This window comes from Bombina bombina, chromosome 1 (assembly GCF_027579735.1).
Source record: "Bombina bombina isolate aBomBom1 chromosome 1, aBomBom1.pri, whole genome shotgun sequence".
In the NCBI taxonomy this organism is placed as follows: domain Eukaryota; kingdom Metazoa; phylum Chordata; class Amphibia; order Anura; family Bombinatoridae; genus Bombina; species Bombina bombina.
Window position 1 is genome coordinate 55,292,929 of NC_069499.1, and position 20,991 is coordinate 55,313,919.

The 20,991-nt window shown below is 40.6% G+C and overlaps 1 protein-coding gene across 1 annotated transcript in view; it reads left to right on the forward strand.

Moving 5' to 3' along the window:
* The window catches only part of ISM2 (isthmin 2), a 48,164-nt gene extending 29,296 nt beyond the window's left edge, over window positions 1-18,868 (forward strand). The window contains exons 5-6 of the mRNA XM_053697363.1: window positions 8,315-8,383; window positions 14,820-18,868. Of these exons, the coding sequence (XP_053553338.1) occupies window positions 8,315-8,383; window positions 14,820-15,340 (590 nt within the window). The 3' untranslated portion in view covers window positions 15,341-18,868. The remainder of the gene's footprint in view (window positions 1-8,314; window positions 8,384-14,819) is intronic.
* Window positions 18,869-20,991: the final 2,123 nt, after the last annotated feature.

The following is a 20,991-nucleotide window of genomic DNA, read 5'->3' on the forward strand; positions in this document are numbered from 1 at the left end:
GATGCTCATCCCTTAAGATGTCCCAGGACAGACACACTAAAATGCTGCTTAGAAATCCTTTACAATGGGAGGTGGCTACTGAGGAACTTTTGAGGTAAAATATCTTTCTTTTTTACATAGAGATGTTCAGGAGATATTTTCTAGTCAGCTTTTTACAGCTATGCTGCATCACTTTCAAGTGTTTAAACATTTGTGTATTATGGCCCTTTAAACACCTTGTGATTTTTACGACTTTCCTTTTGTGTTGCTATAGAATCACGTATCAAGCCTATTGAATATAGTTTTTATATCTCCCCATTTTTACCAGAGACAGATATGTTAAGTTAATGTGCTCCTGCAATGACAAAACAATCGCATTCTAAAGTCTACAAGCGCTCATGTATCACTGTGTGAGTGGGAAAAATACCTTTTCATGGGACATGATTTGCTGTTACTGTCATTAGATCAGTCTCAGTTTTATGTTTGGTGACACCATCCTAAATGAAATGTTGGATATTCTTCAGATCATAAACATATAAAATACTGTGTAGTTTTTAGTGTGCACATTATGTAATGTTGAGTATTGGTGGTTTTGTGTATTTTAATTATTTCTTTTTTAATAGACCTGAATTGGAAAGTTGTTATTAAAATCACATGTTCACTCTGTATCACGAAAGAGAAAAAATTTGGGTTACATCCATGTCCATTTAACCCCTTCGCTACCGGGAATTTCAGAGAAAAACTTGCCTAAAATACTGAAGATTATTTTTAGCATTTTTGCTTTCACTCCATTTAAAAAGAAATAAAATAAAAATATATAATTATAATTTATTTTTAATTTTTTTAGAGTCAACCCAGGGCTCGGTTTATCATTCATATTCTCCTATATTTTCTCCTAAAAGTTCTCCTAAGAAATAATTTCCATATTTATCATTCAAAAATGCGCCTAAAATTGGGCAAGTTCGACTGTAAAATTCTCCTACTCTGTTCTCACTCTCCTTGGAGAACATGTTCTCCAAAAAAATGGTTAAATTAGATCTTTTTAGTCGTATTTCATATAGTTCTCCTCATAATTCTCCTAGTTACAAATTTATCGTTTATATTCTCCTGCGGAGGACTAAAAGTTCTCCTCCTGGAAGTTCCTGCATTATAGCTATAGTGGAGAACAGCATTAGAAATCTATTCTCTACCAGTTGTAGAAGCAGTTACACAAAATAAAAGGGGGCTCTACAAGGTGCAAAAATGATCTATAACAAAGCACAATAATAATGGTTATTGGAGCGCAATAATAATTTACTCCTCCCACTCGCCTCATCCCCCAGTCATTCTTTGCCTTTCGTCCCAGGAGGATGGCAGAGAAGTCTCAGAATTTTTCATTTTTGTTTTTGTCTCGTATGGAGGGTAGTACTCTTCGGCATGGGACAGGAGTTTTAAGTAGTCCTGTCAGTCTCTCAGTGAGGGCTTGGATGAAAGTTAGTCTGGAGATGCAGCGAGTTTATTTCTGCAAAACCATCCCGTCTCATATTAACAGCTCCTCAAGCAATCTGCATTGTCGAACTTCGCTGCCTGCTTTCTTCTGTCAAGTCCATGGCGGAGGCAATGCCACTAATCATCACACTTGAAGGGCCGTGTTCCTGTTCCACAGCGTAGATTCCGGTAAGATAGTTTCATTTTACTTTATTTCAAATGTATTGTAATGTGAATGTTTCCCGAGAGGCTACCACCTTGCGGGTCTAACAATACATAAGGGTCTCATTGACTCTCTTTTAGTATCTTGGAATCGAGGGTTAATATCTCCTGAGGGGGGTTATTGAACGGGGGGGGGGGGTGGTTATAATCATGTTTATGTGATTCAGCCTGCTTATGTGCAATGTTTTCTGGGCTCTTGGTTGGAACATTGAAGCCTTTGGAAGTGACGCAACCTTTTGGGTGGGCGTGCTTGTTTCGATTGTACGGTTCACCTTGTGTTCAGGCGTGGCTACGTTCCATTTCCACATTCCCGACCACGTGGCGAAAGTTTTCTAGTCCACAGGGGTCTGGTCATAGGAAGTGGTGAGTGCCCCAGCCATTGGGGGTGTCCGGTGCCGTTTTAGTTTTCACTACTTTAGTCCATATTTAATTATCCTCTATCCAGTTATGGAGGATTCTGATGCTGAGACTATTAATTTCAGATTCTGTGTCCGGTGATGAATCTGGAGGGGCCTCGTTGACGTCTGTCAACCAGTTTTGTTCCGTATGCCATTTCAGAGTGCCTGGTTCCTTGGGCTCGGGGAATCAAGGGACTGCTGAGCCATCCGCCTCTGGGGTCCTGTCCTCTGAGAGGCGAGTTCGCTACCATATCATATTTCTGCACATGTGGGTAACCCAGTTTATGGTTCTTCCGTGCGGGGTGGCGTGTTTCCCCCACAGGTTGCAGTACGTCTTTGCTTCCACATAATGTTGGCGATTGTTCGTCTGCAGAGTCCAGACGTTTATTTGAGAATGTGCTTGTGCCCTATTGTCCCGGGCCTTCTATAGTTCACCGCAGGGGTATCGGTTGCTCAGACATGTTTTTCAGTTATTGAATGACCCTATTGTTACCAGCTACGGGGAATTTCAGTCTGATAATTCAAATGGTGCACCTCATTAGCAATGTGGGGATGAAGTCATTTGTTTGAGATCTTTCCCAGTTTTGTGTGATAGGGCTCCATTTAGCTGGTCCTGCGGGTAGGCCTATGCCTTTTGGGCAAGTTGTTTTGGACATGTTAGTTTTTTCCGTACGAGGGAGAATTTACGCAGCTGGCCGGTTGGGACCCTAGGTGCAGGCTGGTCCTGTCAGGTTTGTTCAGTTTTGCGGCTGTTCTGACATGTGGCGCTGTTCTGCTTGGCTGGTTCGGTAGAATCGCTGAGTGCTAAGGTTTTTCATGTTCAACTAAGCATTCAAGAGGACCTGTGGGAAGGAGTGTTTCAGTCCTTATAGCCTTCAGTCATAGATGGCAGGGAAGTTTTTCCGCTGCGTCACTCTGACATCTGATTTCATCAGACCTTAGAGTTCCCCCCCCCCCCATGTGGTGGAGGGTCGGAGGGCTTAATGCCTCTTGCCGCTATGGAGCAGTTTGGCCTTCATTTTTTAGGCCTCTGGATTGTCCTTTTGGGCTTGATCCAACAGCTTTTACACGATAGCTGTCTAGCATGAGGGAGGTTTGCAGTTTGAAACCTGTTGCAGCTCTTGACAGCTTGCAGGTGTCAGCGTAAGCTGTTTTCTAGTATATCTAGATGCAGCTCTTACTCTTGACTGAGTTTTATGAGAGGCCTTTGGGTCTTCTTCCATTGCCTTCGGGTGAGTGGATCTCCTTTTAGGGATCTGTGTTTCTGGGTGATGATTGTTCCCTGCAGGGACTTTGGTTTAGCTCAGGGTTTTCCGGAGCTGGGTAGGCTTTGTGCCTTCTCTTTCTTGTGTCCTCTGTTTGTGTGGAGGTGTTAGGAAGACTAGTCCTGCTAGTGAGATTTTTTTTTTTGACCTTGAGGTATCCCTTGGTTGTCCTGAGGCTCTGAGAAGTATCTTCATACGACTTTTAGCCTTGCTCCTTGGAGCGTTGGACTTTAACTAGGGGTGGTTCCTTCCTCTGGTAGGAGCTTTCGAGTTCTTCTTGCTATCCTGATTCTCTGGGTATGCATCCATGCCCTTGTGTCTGGCTTTTTGGCCAGTTGGGGTATTTAGTTCTAGGGTAAGGTTTGCCTGAACTATTAGGTGCCTGGATCTGTTTTTCTCCCTGAAACTTCCGGTTGCTGAAGCTTTGGGCTATGTCCTTGATCCATCTACCTAACCTGGTCATGGTTGCCAGGTTTTCAGAGTATTCTTTACTCTTTGCCACAGAGTGGCCCATGTCCTCTGGTGGTTAGCTGTGGGGCTTGAACCTCAAGGGTGGTTGGTTCATACCCAGCTGCTGGTGCTGTATGTCCAATTTCTGGTGCGCCTTAGGGTTGCATTCCCCTGGTCAGTTTGCCAGTGTTCCCGTGGATTCCCTGCTCTGCAGGTGAATGGGTTGGCTGTGCCTCTGCTTGGCATGCTATTTGTCAGGGCGTCCTTTCTAGGACTTATATGTTGGGAATTTCTCTTCCCATTAGCTGGTGGCTAAGGGCCTTGAGGGCATAGTCCCTTAGGGGATATTCTCCTCACTATGGAGATGGAGTCCTTGCTTGGGGTTTCTCCTAGATGGGAGGCGGAAAGGTGGGATTGGTTTCCCCTGGAATCTTGCTGACTCCATGCAGACTTGTTGGGCTTTTATTTTGGTAGATCCTTAGGTCTATGGCCTTGTTGTTTTCAGAGTCGGGTTGTACTTGTACTCTGTGGGGATGGCTGTGCTATCCTTATGTTCGTACCTGCACCTGTTTTGGGAATCTTTTGTTCCCTTGTTTTGGATCCCTGAGGCTGGGTTGGTGCAGCTGGCTGTGGGTCTGCAGGTCAGGATGGCCGAGCGGTCTATGGAGCTGCGTTGAGTATATCCTGTTGGCTTAGTCTGCTAGGGTATAGATTTTCCTTTCATCTGGCTCCATTGATTTCAGAAGAGAGTTTACTCTTCCTTCGCGTTCTGAGGGTATACTCTCCTTCTCGGGGGGGCCTCGACTGAGGTTTTGTGTTCCCCTTTTTAGGGACCTGGGTGTAGGTCCAGCAGCTTAAATTGCCTGGACCGTGCCCTTTGTCTGGTGGTTGCTTTTACGGTCTGTTTCTTACTTGACTGCTGCTTCTTCCTTGCAAGTATCCTCTGTGTCGTTATGGACTCTGTGTTCTCAAACTTAGGGTTTTTCGCCTGGCTGTATTACACACTTTTTTATGGTCAAATGCCTTGGTATTCTTGACACTGGGAGTACTTTGCCTCTTCAGTTGCAATCCGTGCTTGCAGGATGTTGGAGAGACGTCTGTTCTGTCTCTGTGCCCGGTCTTATCCCGGGTTTCGCTTGGTATTGGCGTGGCCTCCTTTCCCTGTTGGGCCCCTTTGGGTCTCTTACTCATGGAGGTGTTCTTTTTTTTTTTTTTTTTGTATTAGGGGACCTTTCGGTTTCCTCGGTTCTCCTTTGGCTTGTTCCCTTGGGGGTTTCGGCTGTTGTCTCCTTCATTTGGGTAGATGAGTGGTGGAGGAATGTTTCTTGGGCGACGGTGTCTCCTGGAAGGCTGTTAGCTCAGTCGAGTCCGTTTGCAGTCTCTAGTTTGGCTTCTGGACAAACTGCGAGTCAGTGTCATTGGGGCTTTTCCTCTTTAAATTTTCTCGGCTTCGGGCGAAGCAGGGTTTGTTCTCGGGTAGAGGTTCAGGCTTGGTGCCTTCAGTATAGGCCGCCTATTGTGCCCTCCCGTCTTGGCATTCAGTGCCCTCTATAGCTTGTTTATTGTTTTCCCAAAAGTAATGAATGCAGCTGTGGACTCTTTCCATTTAAGATGAATATACATAAATTATGCTTACCTGATAATTTCCTTTTCTTCTGATAGAAAGAGTCCACAGCTCCCCACCCGTAATTTTATGTGGGGCGTCCTTATTATTCATATAGGACCTTTCACCCTGATATTTCTTCTACTGTTCCTTGTTCTTCAGCAGAATGACTGGGGGATGAGGGGAGTGGGAGGAGTAGCCTTTGGCTGGGTTGTCTTTGCCTCCTCCTGGTGGCCAGGTTCTTATTTCCCAAAAGTAATGAATGCAGCTGTGGACTCTTTCCATCAGAAGAAAAGGAAATTTTCAGGTAATCATAATTTGTTTCTCTTGTAAGATGTATCGAGTCCACGGATTCATCCATACTTATGGGATATTCTCCTTCCCTACAGGAAGTGGCAGAGAGAGCACCCACAGCAGAGCTGTCCATATAGCTCCTCCCTTAGCTCCACCCCCAGTTATTCTCTCTGCCTGCTTAACTGCTAGGAAGGGCAAAGTGAGTGTGGTGACAAAAAAGTTTTTATTTTCTCAAGGATCAAGCCTGTATTTAAACCTGTTGCTCCGCCATGGAGCCTAAACTTGGTTCTTAAAGTTCTATCTTGGAAAGTTTTGTTTTTAGCAGCTATTTTCTTCGGCTCGAAGAGTTTCTGAGTTATCTGCTTTACAGTGTGACTCACCTTAACTAGTTTTCCATGCAGATAAGGTGATTTTGCGTACCAAACCTGGGTTTCAATCAGGAGATTGTTGTTCCTTCTCTGTGTCCTAATCCTTCATCAAAGAAGAAACGTCTGTTGCACAATCTTGATGTGGTTCGTGCTTTAAAGTTCTACTTACAAGCAACTAAAGATTTCCGTCAAACATCTTCATTGTTTGTTGTTTATTCTGGTAAACGGAGAGGTCAAAAGGCTACGGCTACCTCTCTTTCCTTTTGGCTGAAAAGCTTCATCCGTTTGGCTTATGAGACTGCTGGCCAGTAGCCTCCTGAAAGAATTACTGCTCATTCTACTAGAGCAGTGGCTTACACATGGGCTTTTAAAAATGAGGCTTCTGTTGAACAGATTTGTAAGGCGGCGACTTGGTCTTCGCTTCATACTTTTTCCAAATTTTACAAGTTTGATACTTTTGCTTCTTCGGAGGCTATTTTTGGGAGACAGGTTCTACAAGCAGTGGTGCCTTCCGTTTAAGGTACCTGTCTTGTCCCTTCCTAAAGCTTTGGTATTAGTATCCCATAAGTATGGATGAATCCGTGGACTCAATACATCTTACAAAAGAAAACAGAATTTATGCTTACCTGATAAATTTCTTTCTCTTGTGATGTATCGAGTCCATGGCCTGCCCTGTCTATTTAAGACAGGTAGTATATTTTTATTTAAAAAAAAAACTTCAGTCACCACTGCACCCTATAGTTTCTCCTTTTTCTTCCTAGCCTTCGGTCGAATGACTGGGGGGTGGAGCTAAGGGAGGAGCTATATGGACAGCTCTGCTGTGGGTGCTCTCTCTGCCACTTCCTGTAGGGAAGGAGAATATCCCATAAGTATGGATGAATCTGTGGACTCGATACATCACAAGAGAAAGAAATTTATCAGGTAAGCATACATTCTGTTTTTCTTATATGAAAGTTTGCTGAAAAGGAGCGTTAACAAAGCTACTAGGAAGGCTGTATAACGATTTCTATTGGTTTATATGTGATTGACATGGAGAATAGTTGCTTATTTTTAGTGATAAATAAGGAGAAGAGGCCCATTTTGGTGGATTTCATGCTACTGATATTTTGGTGTATTCCATGCTACTGATTCCCTGCCAAATGCAATCATATTAACCAAAAAAAAAAACTTTCACAAACTTTGGGTTTCTCACTGAAATTATTTACACACAATTACTGCAGTCCTAAAACAAATGGTTGTAAAAGCTTCTCCGGGATTCCCTTTGTTTAGAAATAGCAGACATACATGGCTTTGCCATAGCTTTTTGTTAATTAGAAGGTAACTAATTGCAGCTGCGCACCACACTTCTGAAATTCCCATCAGTAAAGGAGTTAATTGTTTAGCTGGCAGGGGTAATAGTATTCTAGTGCAAGGATTGCCCTTACCACCTTATACTTCCCAAACAGCTCTCTCCTGCCCCACACTCCTCACCACCATCTTAGGTACTGGCAGACAGTCTGCCAGCCCAGAGGCAGGACTTTTTTTTAATGACATTCTTTTTAGTCAAATTTTTTCTGCAGGTCATTTTGAAATTAAATACAATTTTAAATTAGGCAGTTATACTACAGTACTAGCTCAACTGCAATATAGTGATGGACTGGATAATAAAGCAATTTTTATAGTTTTATGTATTAAATTGCAGTGGTTAAAAACAGGCAGTCATCAATCATGGACATACTTGAAAACGAGAGAAATCTCAATGTATCCTTCCTGGTAAAATATTTTATAAATAAATAAAATCAATGCGCTGCTGCTTTTCAGTGTTAATCATATTTGACTGTTCTCTTCAAACAGTGCTTCGCTGTGGCTGCACTGTGTTAAGGAAAATGTACACAATTCAGCCAGAGCAAAGCAATGTTTAAAGAGAACAGTCTGTTTTGGAGCAGCACTGCAAAGCGAAAGTGGTAACGTTTCCCTCATGTCTCATTCTTTCTGCAGACGTGCATTTTCTGCAATGACATCTCAGATCACATGTTCTGCCTTGGTGTCTGCCAGTATGAAGATTGTTTGTGGGGTGTTTTTTTTTTTTTTTCAGTGCTGTTACGTTATGCGGTGCGATGGGCTATGTGCTGTAAAATATATATCTACGTCCGATTGGTCCAAGGGTTTAAATCTGAAACTTTAACACAGTATTATCTAATAGCTAGGGATGGAGGTCTTTGTTCTAAAAAAACAAACCTATTTTTTCCTCTTCTAATAAATCACTGCATATGTTCTCTGTTTTTACAGGAGAACAAACTACAGAAAATTGGACTCCAGGATGGGTAACTGAGAGTGCGGTTCCCTCGTCCCCTCCTGGTAAGTCTGTGGAAGGCAGGGCGTCGGCTTCAGACACCTCAATAAAGTGAAGCTGACATCCCAGAACTACTTGGCTTAAATGGACAGTATACTGTAAAAATGTGTCCCCTTTTTTATTTTCAACTATCCATTTTACATGCTGAAGTATATTAATTATAGCTTATTTACCTTTATTTTTGCATTTTAAATAGCTGTTTTTCCTTGTGATATTCCCACCTGTACGAAAAACATCAATACTTAAGTATTGGCTATAGAAAATCTATGTAAACATAGCCAACAGAAGAAATGTTACCAGTTAGCTCTGCGGAATCTGTTGGCGCTCTACAAATAACCAATAATAATACCAGTGGGAGGTAGGAGGATAAGTAATGTTAATTTTCAGTTCTCTCTACGAATTAGGTTTTTGTATACAGAGGTTGGATAAGTAAGCATGCATGTGTTGAAAGAGATAAATAAGATTTATTTCATAAAATTATGATTGTCCACAGTCCTCCATAACATATGGGATATATTTCCAGGCCACTAGGAGGAGGTCAACAACTTATTCAAGAGCTTTGAATCCCTCCCAGCATCAATCTCTTAGTTTTGTTCTTGGCCTTGTAGGAGAGGGTTGAGAATAGAGGTTGTTCTAGCTTATTTGCTTATAGATTAAAAATTGGGATCTCAGACCTATGTGAGACCCATAGTCCCTGAGAAGTATAATTTACAAAGAAGACAGGAAAGACTCTTCACAGCAGCTGAATGATACCGGGACACAGGAATACCCTGTTATGTGCACAGCATTTCTCTAATGGGACTTCAGCCATAACTACCTTCAGTCGTCACTGGAACTCGTCCCTAGCCTCCCCCTGAGGTACTCTGGTATTTCCTACTGCAATCCTCTGTGGTACTCAATACCTGCACTCGATGTGCTCTGTACTGGATACTGCTACATTGAAATAGACTGACATGCCTGGTAAGCCAGTGGAGGGGTGCTGTGTAAGGTAAGTGACTTTACACAGCATACACACCCCATAGGCTATTTGTAGGTACTTTGACACAGGGGGTTTCAATTGCACAGTATCTGCATTATATACTGGTGCAAGCTCCTTCTCTGTCATTAGTGATCACTCATATTCGAAAGCTTCTATTATTTCTCCAAAACCATGATTGGAAGATCAATGTTCCCAAAAGCTCATGTTATCCTGCTACAAGGGTAACATTTTAAGGAGTCATAATAGATCCAGTCCATATGCATCTTCCTGATGGAACCATACAAGTTAAAACTCCAGAGAGCATGTCTCTCCCTTAAGAGTACTCAATTGCCATCTGTAGCTCAGTGCATGGAGATAGTGGGTCTTATGGTAGCTACTTCAGATGCTGTTCCTTTTGCCCGCTTTCACTTATGTCCCATTTAACTATCCATGCTCAGTCAGTGGTCAAAGAATTATCTACATTTGGAGCAACAAATTGCTCTGGATTCATCCAACAGACAATCTGTCTTGGTGGACACAAAGTCCTTCTTTGACCCTTGGGGCATCTTTTCTTTGTCCGTTATGGGCCATTGTCGTCATGGATGCCAGTCTGTTAGGCTGGGGGGCAGTCTGGAATTCTCAAAGAGCACAAGTAGTTTGGTCTCGTTTATAGGCAAGGTTACCAATAAACATTCTGGAACTTCAAGCGATTCTTCAAGCTCTTCAGGCCTGGCCTCCTTTGACTGAAAACGGATACATTTCTCCACCTTCAGACAATATCTCAGCGGTGGCTTATATAAAGCATCAAGATGGTACTCACAGTTCACTGGCTATGCTGGAAGTGTCTCAGATCCTGTCCTTGGCAGAGAAGAATCAGTGCTCCCTGTCAGCGATTAACATACCAGGTGTAAACAACTGGGAGGCGAATTACCTCAGCTGTCAATCAGTTCATCCAGGAGAATGGTCTCCATCAGGACGTATTCAATCATTTGATGATCAAACAGCGCCTAACAGACATAGATCTGATGGCTTCTTACTTAAATCACAAGATCAAGAGTTTTTCAGTCTAGCATATGTATTTCCTCAGTTTGTTCTTCCGAGACTCATTGGTCAGATCAAACAGTAGTTGGCATGAGTAATATATTAATTGCTCCAGCCTGACTCCACAGGATATGGTATGTGGACCTAGTGCAGATGTCCTCAACACCTCCTTGACATCTTCCTCTAAGACCAGACCTGTTATCACAAGGTCCTCTTTTTTTTTTTTTTTTTTTTTTTTTTTTTTCCTATCAGGAACTCTAAGTTTGATGGCATGGAGGTTGAACGCCAAGTTTTGATACACAGGATTTTCGGATTTTGTGATTGACACTGATACAGGCTAGGAAACCTGTGACTCAAAGGACTTGCCACAAGATTTGGAAAGCATATTTTGTTTGGTGCTCTTCTAAAGGATTCTCTTGGTGTTCATTTCGGATCCCAAGAATTCTTCAGTTCTTACTAGATGGCCTTGACAAGGGCCATTAGGCCATCTAGTTCCCTGACAGGTCAAATTTCTGCTTTATCTGTTCTTTTTCATAGGAAGTTGACTAAACTTCCTTATGTTCAGACCTTTGTTCAGGCGTTTAGTTAGAATTAGGCCATTTGTAAGACCTATTTCTCCTCCCTCCTCTCCGGCATACCAAATATGATTTTCTTCCTAAAGTGGTTCTACTGATCACATCAATCAATAAATTGTTGTTCCTTCTCTTTGTCCAGACCCTGCTAACTCTAGGGAAAGATTGTTACCTAATCTGGATATAGTCAGAGCTTTGAAGTTCTATCAAAGCTACTAAAAAGAGTTGAGAAGAAATTCTAGTTTGTGCAAAAAGCTACTCAGGTAGCGTTGGCATCTTGGCTTAAACAGGTGATTCACAAGGCTTACTTGGTGGCGGGTAAGTTACTTCCTAAACATATTACATTTCACTCTAAAAGAGCAGTGGCAACATCATGGGCCTTTAAGAATGATGCATCTTTGAAACAGATTTTTCCAAATGTTATCGGTTTGATGTCTTTGCTTCTTCCCAAGCAGGTTTTGGCAGGAAAGTCCTTCAGGCCACAGGGTCGGCTAATTAGAAACTGTAAAAGAAGATATTTTTCAACCCTCTCCATAAAATAGACCATCAGCTTGGGTATTAATTCCAGTTGAAAACTGTGGACCATCATCATTTTACGAAAGAAAACAAAATTTATGCTCGCCTGATAAATTTTCTTTTGGAATGATAATGGTCCACAGGCTCCGCCCACTTCATGTTGGGAGACAGTTTTAATGACACCTCTATAGACCCTGCTTTGCCTTTCCTACCTTTTTTTTTCTTCTACTCGGCTGTACTTGAAACTAAGAGAGAGATGGTTGGGTTTTAAAGTTCTTGTATGGGTTCTTGACCTCCTCCTTGTGGCGGCAAATATATCCCATTTGTGACTGTGGACCATCATCATTTTGAAAGAAAAGAATTTATCAGGTAAGCATAAATGTGTTTGTTTTTTCCTGCAAACTCAGCCCATTTGAATGGGGTTTGGTGCCATAGATCAAAACAAGCTACTTCTTATATAAAATAAACCTAAAGGAACAATATATCATACTCTGCTGCTGTTACAACAAGTCATTGGAAACACATTATAGGGGAAACCAATTTTTACAATACACTGACCCTTTAGCATTATGATAAAACTACTCCACTCAACTTTCTTTTAAAGGGGCAGTAAACCTACAAAATAATGTAATATAATTCTGCACATTTCTCTTTATCTCACCCTATTAAATGCTAACCCTGCTACATAGCTTTCCCTCATTTGTCTTTTAACTGAAAACTACTGCAAAACAATGAACTTTATACTAACATTACAACTATGGTCAGCCTTGTTTGCAGACTAGAGCCCAGGTTGGCTTCCCCAAATTAGGCAGAGTTTGACTAGTGAAAAATAATTCCTTTTTCTATAAAGCACTGGTTTTAAAACCTGTCCTCACGCCTCCCTAACAGGCCACATTTTGAGGATATCTGAACTGGAGAACAGGTGAAACAATCAGCTGATTACTAAACATTGTTATTTTACCTGCTATCACCTAAGGTAATCCTGAAAATTTGGCCTGTTGGGGAGGCCCGAGGACAGGTTTTAAAACCAGTGCTATAAAGTAAGGGCCACGGCCATGTTAAAACCTAAGTTACCCTTATCTAATCTCTTCTGCTGAGGACAATTAGGTACAAATAAAGTATACAAAAATAACTCTGTGGAATATTACAACTCATATGGACATTTTAAACCCTGTTAAATAGTTATTTATGTTTACAATGCACACAAACATTGTTTGCACAATTTATTAGTCCTTCATTGACCTCAGCAGAAGAGGGTAAGGGAAAACATAGCTTTCAGCATTGCTGGGCTCCTTAGTTTAAAGGGACAGTGTGGTCTAATATTTTCTCCCCTTTTAATATGCTCCCAATAAAACATTTTACCTACTAGTGTATTAAATTGGTTACAAATAACTCCTTCATCTTTTGTTTGCATTTTGAAATAGCAGATTTTGCTGGTTGAGGCTGTGGCAGAGAGGTACTAAAATGTAAATTATTGTTCTCTCTAAGTACTGGCCTTGAGTAAACCGTAATAAGACATTAAGAAGGGCTTTGTGTAATAATGAGGTATTCTCTCCCTACAAGATCAGCCCATTGTAGGGAGAAACAGCTATTTCACATACAAAAATATACCTAAATTTCCCATACATTTTAAACTGCAGCTGGAATGAGACACATTGACAAACACATTGCCGAGAAACCAATTTTACGATATACTGTCTCTTTAAAGAAACTAAAGTACTTCTATAGAAACTAAAACTTTACACTTACGGTATTTCTTAACCATTTAAACAATTAATATAAAAATGCTGCTCTATATTATTCTCCAGCTAATCTTTCGTGTATTTGGTGATTCATGTTCTGTTCTCCAGTTAATACCGTCAGTTTTACTATTGTTTGCTCGATTACTTTTCATCTTTTTTTCTCTTCCAATCTTGAGCTTTACTCTCATTTTTCTTCTTCTTACTTTATATTTCTGTACTTTAAACTTGCTGTCTAAAGAGACAAACAATTAAATAGTAAATGCACAGTAAAACATTGCCGATTCATTAAAGGGATATGAAACCCACATTTTTTCTTTGACGAGATAGAGCAGGCTATTTTAAACCATTTTCTTTGTTCTCTTGGTATCTTGTGTTGAAAAGCAGCACTATTTCCTACCTTGTAGTGCTTCAGATGCTACCTAGGTGTATCTTAAGCAAAGAATATCATGAGAACGAAGCAAATATGATATTAGAAGTACATCGGAAACTTTTTTTTTTAGATTGTTTGGGTTTCATATTCCTTTTAGACACTAAATACATTTTATAAGAAAAGTGAGGTTATTCTGCACCTCCCTCTAGTCGCTGTCACTACATTCCAGTGGTGACCTGTTTGCAAAGTAACTCTCCTTCAGATATCTGCAGTGTAACCTACATTCCAAGCTGGCAGCACCATGATTAGAGGGAGGTGCATGAAATGTGTTTAGTGTTCAGTGTTTGTTTTTTTAAGAAGCATTTTTTGCAGTTTGCAAAACGCTTCAAGAAAAGTTATTGTAGCTTTTGTGATAGTTTTGTGTACAACCCACCAGGGCCCAGGCCACGTGCACACACATCCAACACTGGTGCAGGAAGGCAACGTGCACACACATCCAACACTGCAGTGCAGGAAGGCAACGTGCACACACATCCAACACTGCAGTGCAGGAAGGCAACGTGCACACACATCCAACACTGCAGTGCAGGAAGGCAACGTGCACACACATCCAACACTGCAGTGCAGGAAGGCAACGTGCCCACACATCCAACACTGCAGTGCAGGAAGGCAACGTGCACACACATCCAACACTGCAGTGCAGGAAGGCAACGTGCACACACATCCAACACTGCAGTGCAGGAAGGCAACGTGCACACACATCCAACACTGCAGTGCAGGAAGGCAACGTGCACACACATCCAACACTGCAGTGCAGGAAGGCAACGTGCACACACATCCAACACTGCAGTGCAGGAAGGCTGCGCATACAAGAAAGATAATCACTAACCTGCAATAACTGTTCCTAGAAGCATTTTTGTAAAGACCTCATTAGTGAATGTTTAATGCAATTTTATTTCCCTTTGATTTATACCACATTTATTCCTTTCCTCATATTTCTCCATTTTGTCCCATTGTCTCTTCCTTTCCCGTGCATCTTTCTTTGTTCACCATTTCCTGTTTTGTTGTACATATTTTGTTGTCTTATACTCGCTGCTCTCTCCTCTCTTGCATCTTCTCTCTGCCACCTTTTTCCCACCGTTTTACTGTCTCTCTACCTCTCATTGCGGTTATCTGTTTTCTCATTCTACCTTTCTCTGTTTTGCTCCTCTCTGCATTATTTTAATGTGTTTATCTTTCCAGCGCACATAGACAGCTGTGAACGTTGGCTGTCCTGTAAGAGTGACTTCTTGAGCCATTACTTGCACCGGGTCCTCACAGAGTTACCCAACTGCCCTTGCTCTTACCCCTCAGAGGCCGTGTACAGTGCGGTCACTCTGCGGGACGAGGCTTTGGCTCGGAACTTTCGCTGGAGAGACGCAAGTGGAGGACGTGAGAGACTGGATATTTACAACCCAGGAGCACGGTTTTGTCTCCGCTCTATGCTCTCTAGAGACAGCAGCAGCCTTGGAGCTCAACACTGCTGCTATGACGAGAGCCTTCATTTGCTGACTCGTGGACAGGGTGCTGGGACCCCCAACCTCATAAGTACAGACTTCTCTCCTGAGCTCCACTACAAGGCTGATGTGCTACCTTGGATCTTGTGCAAGGGTGACTGGAGCCGTATTCACTCCATTAGACCACCCAACAATGGCCGTGAGTGTCCAGAAAACCCCTCTGAGAAGGAGTACATGTCCCAGCTGCAGGAGGCTCGTGAATACTAGAGCAATGTGCACCTTTCAGCTGCAGGGACCTGATCTGTTGGCGTTCATTCATTTATTGTCCTGTATATATTGTAATGCATTGTACAGAAATTGATACTTATAGACAGCAGCTCATATGCAAGCTGTGCAGTCTGCGTCTTATATGCAGAATGTTATGTAGAGCAGTATGTTTCTGAATGCTGTGTGTTTAATAAGTACCAGAATACAGCTGATAAATTTCTCAACCTTACATGCTGGCTCACTAACATGTGAGGAAGAGACCTACAGATGTATTTTTTTAGGATATCTGGAATAACAGATGTTTTATCTTACTAGAGCGTCCTTGGTGAATTAAGGCCAAGCTTTCAGACTATAAAGCCATGTAGAGAATTGCTTCTAAATATTATGGTATTGTATACAAGAGCACTATGTATTTGTTACAAGCAGTTTGTGTACAGAAATGTGTATTTTTTTACTAAGCACTGTGTATGTATGTTTGTATATACTGTATGTTTGAGATTTTGTGTGTGGGTGTATACAGAATTTGAAGATTGTTTTTTGTGTACTTCTTGACTCCTTTTGATCATTGATTTATTAGGGAAAGACCTTATGATCCAAACATTACAATTTATTAGATCATGTCATTTTTTTGTATGACACTAGTTCACCATGTTTAAAGGAACCTGAAACATATTTTCTTTCATACAGGTGGTGTGTTCACAATCCATTACTCCTGGGAATTACTCTTATCTACCACTAGGAGGAGGCAAAGATTCTCTAACCCCAAGAGCCCTATAAAATCCCTCCCACATACCTCAATCTTTACTTTGCCTCTGCTGGAGGTGGTTGAAGAATGAAGATGTGCATTTGATTCATCAGAGAAGATGTTTTTTTTCAGTCTTTTGAGGCCTTTTTTCTCTGAGTATAGTGTGTGTCAGAGGGATGTATATGGGGTATGGTTTGTGATTCATTTTTCACCTCATGGGAAATGTTGCACGTTGGCTGGTTTTAAGCACATTGGGTTAGTGCACATTCGTTCTCGACTATACGCAGGTTGGGTTTTTTGAGCGCACGTTAATTCTCTACGATGAGCGTTATATGTCCTTCAGATTTTAGTTTTCTGCTTTTTTTTGCATTTCGGCTTAGAGCACATTGTACCTATGAGTTTATTTAACAAGCTACTTAGGAGGAGGCAAGTAATTTCCATTCCTCAAGAGCTTTTTTAAGGGGGTTATAGTGTTTGTTCCATTATAGCATATGGCAAAGCAATGCAATAGTCTGATTTTATCCCTAAATCCACCCAAGAAACTGAGTTCCCTGAACACCTTTCTACCATTGTTAATGCAATCAGAACAACCTAATGCTGTTTCTTTGGGTATTAATGCACCTTCTGTTTGTTCATTACAAGAGAATACCGAAATTGTTTCACCTAATGTGCACAATGTTATCAAGGCTGCAGTTTCTGAGGCATTAGCTGCTTTCCTGCCTTCAAACAAGTGTAAAAGGTCAGTTCCGATTTTACCTTCAACAAGTTCTGTGTACCCTGAATACAGGGGTACTGTTACGTCTTCATATGGTGAAGTTTCCTCTGGTGATGGGGGATCTTCAATTGATGTTGAACCTGATCTTGCCTCTTTTTTGTTTTAAAGGGACAGTCAAGTATAAATTAAACTTTCATTATTCAGATAGGACTTTTAATTTTAATTGACTTTCCAATTTACTTTTATCATCAAATTTGCTTTTTTCTCTCGGTATTCTTAGTTTAAACTAAACATAGGTAGGCTCATATGCTAATTTCTAAGCCTTTGAGGGCTGCCTCTTATCACATGATTTTTAAATCTCTTTTCAACACAAAGAGACAGAAAGTACATGTGGGCTATATAGATAACACTGTGTTCAGGCACAGAAAGTTATTTAAGATCTAGCACAATACAATGCTAAATTTAAGACAATAGATAATAAACAGTCACAGTCATGTGATCAGGGGGCTGGAAGAAGGTTCCTAGATACAAGGTCATCACAGAGGTAAAACGTACATTAATATAACTGTGTTGGTTATGCAAAACTGGGGAATGAGTAATAAAGGGATTATCTATCTTTTAAAACAATAACAATTCTATGGTTGACTGTCCCTTTAAAGTTGAACATATTCATTCTTTTTTAAAGGAGGTCTTAATTACTTTAGGGGTTACATGTCCTAAAGTTTCTGATGACAAGCTTTGTAATACTTTAAATTCAGTTTTTAAGACTGTTAATCTCCCTTGGGTTTCCCCTATTGCTGTTGCTGTCTCTGACATGATTTCTAGGGAATGGTCTAAGCTGGGTAATGCATTGATTCCTTTCTGCAAGGTTTAAAAAGTTATATCCTTTACCTGCTGCTAATATTGATTTGTGGGTAATGGTTCCCAAGGTTTATGTGGCCATTTCCACTCTGGCTAAACATGCTAATATTGTTTTGGAAGACGGTATGCCAAGATAACAAAGCAAATTAGATAATAGAAGATGTTAAACACACAGGTAAAACATTTCTTGGGATCCACAAGCATTACAGCTCCTGAGCAGAAGACTAGCAGTAACCATATCGGGAGTGGAAGTTTCATGTACTCGCCAGTGACTGGAAATGGTACCTGAGCGGAGATTAACCACATCTAGGGTCTGTAATGTGAACATTACATGTTATAACTGACTAGAGCTCCAATTCTGCAACTTCTCTTTAAGGAAAGATGTGAACACAAGTCAGATAAAAAGGCACTTCCTCAGGGTGCTAAAGATGTATATGTGAGCTCTAAAAGGGCCAAATACTCGCCGTTATGGGGTGAAATGTAACAAAATCTCTTTTTATTGTAATGTAGGTGTCATTCTTTTACATCAAGAACCTGCATAAGCAGATAACTGCTCTAAAGGTATAATTTGCCTTTCTGCAATTCTTTGAAGGACCTCATTATACTGCCAAGACTTCTTAATCATCTCACTAGACCAGAGAACTTCATATCATAGGCCTGATCTAAAGGTTTCTGCACAGGAAAGACGGTCTAAAGGTCTCGGGCGAGGCGGTCTGCGCTCGGGCGAGATGATCTAAGAAGTCTTGTCAGTATGATGAGGTCCCTTTAAAGAATTTTAGAAACACAAGTTTTAACTAAAGGTGTTTATCTCACTATGCAGGGTTCTGTGTGTGAGAGAGAGACTCCCTATGTTTCAATATAAGGTCAAAAAAAAAATCAATCCCAAAGCTTTTATTTCTTTCCATGGCGGTGGGGTTTTTTTTTTTTTTTTTTTTTTTTTTTTTTTTTTTAAATCATCAGACCCTAAGTGAGATGTTCTTGTTTCTCATATCTTACTTTTAAACTATCAAACTGTTACACAACTAAATTATCATAAGAGTGTTCATTCACGATTAGTTTTTATACACAACTTGGTCTGTTTTTCTTATTCAAGCAGCAGCTATTTAAATTGTTTGAAAGCCAAAAAGCTTTACATACAATGTTTTTGACTCCTCTACTAGAATAGGTGCCTATGTCAGATACTATAAATAAACTTAAATCAAATCTAGCTTTTGTATGACTTAATAATATTATGTCTGTGTATTACTGTATTACCTTCTTACAGGAAATTCTTTAAGGGGTTTTTCATTTATAAAATTTGAGAGAGAACCTTAAAGGGACATTATACACTCATTTTTTCTTTGCATAAACATTTTGTAGATGATCTATTTATTTAGCCCATAAAGTTTTTTTTTTTAATAAATGCATAGTTTTGCTTATTTTAAAATAACATTGCTCTGGTTTTCAGACTCCTAACCAAGCCCCAAAGTTTTATGTGAATACTGTCAGCTACCTACTCCAGCTTGCTCCTGTTTGTGTAAAGGGTCTTTTCATATGCAAAAGAAGGGGGAGGGGGGGTGTCTTATTTGCCACTTGCAGTGGCCTTTCCAGCCACATTTTCAACAGAGCTAAACTTAGAACTTCTAAGTAAGTTTTTAAACAGTTTTATACTGGATTTTTATATCAGTATCTGTGCATCTTATTATTTATAGTAGTGTCTATTACATGCAGTTATATGAAAATGAGTGAATACTGTCCCTTTAAAGGCAAATGAAACCCAATTTTTTTTCTTTCATGATTTTAATAGAGCATATAAATGTTGCTTCATTCTCATGATATCCTTTATTAAAGGTGCAGCAATGCACTACTTGGACAGAGCAGAACACATCAATAAGCTAATGACGAGGTATATATGTGAAGCCACGAATCGGCAGCTAGGTCAGCAGAACGTGAACCTACCTAAGTATGCTTTTTGAAAAAAGAAAATCAAGAGAACAAAGCAAATTAGATAATAGAAGTATATTGGAAAGTTGTATGGTATGCTCTTGCTGAATTAAGATAGAAACAAGCAGGTAGGTATGCTCAGGAGCCTGCATGTCTCTTGAAGTCTATATGGCAGTAGTGTTGCAAGAATGCTTTGGAGCACCAGGTACGCACATGCTACCTATCTATGTATTCTCTTCAATACAGAGCCCCATGAGGACAAAATAAATTAGATAATATAAGTACATTGGAAATGTCTACTAAAAATTGTATGCTCTATCTCAAACATGAAGTTTTTTAAAAAAATAAAGTGTGTTTGATGTCTTAATAATGAAGATAAATGTAATAGGTATTTAAATGGTCCTCAAGATGTTCAAATATCTGATGGGTTTTGTGCAATGATCCACTAAATCAAGAGACCATTTATAAGGTGGAATACTAGCAGAGACTTTGAACAAGGTGAGTAGATTTGTACTTTGTTGTTGTGGGGGTTTTTCTGTATATCAGATTTATCATGTACCTGTTGATTAAAAACAAACAAATGGATGTCCTCGTTTCATTAACATTGGCCCATGGAAGGGGTCAGCCAATAAAAAAAGAGAGTAATTTACCTTCATAGACAGTGACATGCTTAGTGCTAGAGATAGCTGCACTTAAATGATTCTCAGAATAACACACCTAAACCAGTACAGAATAAAAACACCTCATCCTTAATACTGTAAGGGCTGGCTCAACCATGGAACCAAGTGGGCTCAAAGGACCCAGGCAGCACTTCAGTGACTGAGATAGTCACTGTCAAACCCAGACCACTCCTGTCCTCTACCTCAATGGGGGAAGGTGCAGGCTCTCAGCAGTATAAACTCATCATGCACAAGGACACAGTTCTGGTCAGAGGCTACATTCAAGATGGCGCAAGTGCATCTCTTCCCTAACTTCCTTCTCACTTATTGCGCATTGGTTACATGCAGGTAGGCAGGCTAAGTAAGGCCAGCAGCCAGGCTTGTAGGTTGATATGTTAATTAGTAATGTTTCTACTGGGTGGGGGAGTCATTGCATTCTCACACCCAGGCAGCACAATATCTTTAGCTGGCCCTGAGTACTGTGTAGCCTGGATCATTAATACTTGGACTAGTGTTTGCTTAAATATTCTGCTGCTCCAATGCTTTCAGTGCTAGAAAGGAACTTGTTTCTGTGAGCTGCAGGGAATTCTAGTGAATCCTGAAGCTGTACACAGCTGAGGAATGGATGTGGAGTAATTTGTGTGAAGCAATGGAGAGAATAGATCTAAACTGTGCACCCAGTAAGTAGACGTAAAAGAAAAAGTGTGGACCGAGCTGAAAATAAACTGTGACTGTATAAAGAGCATGA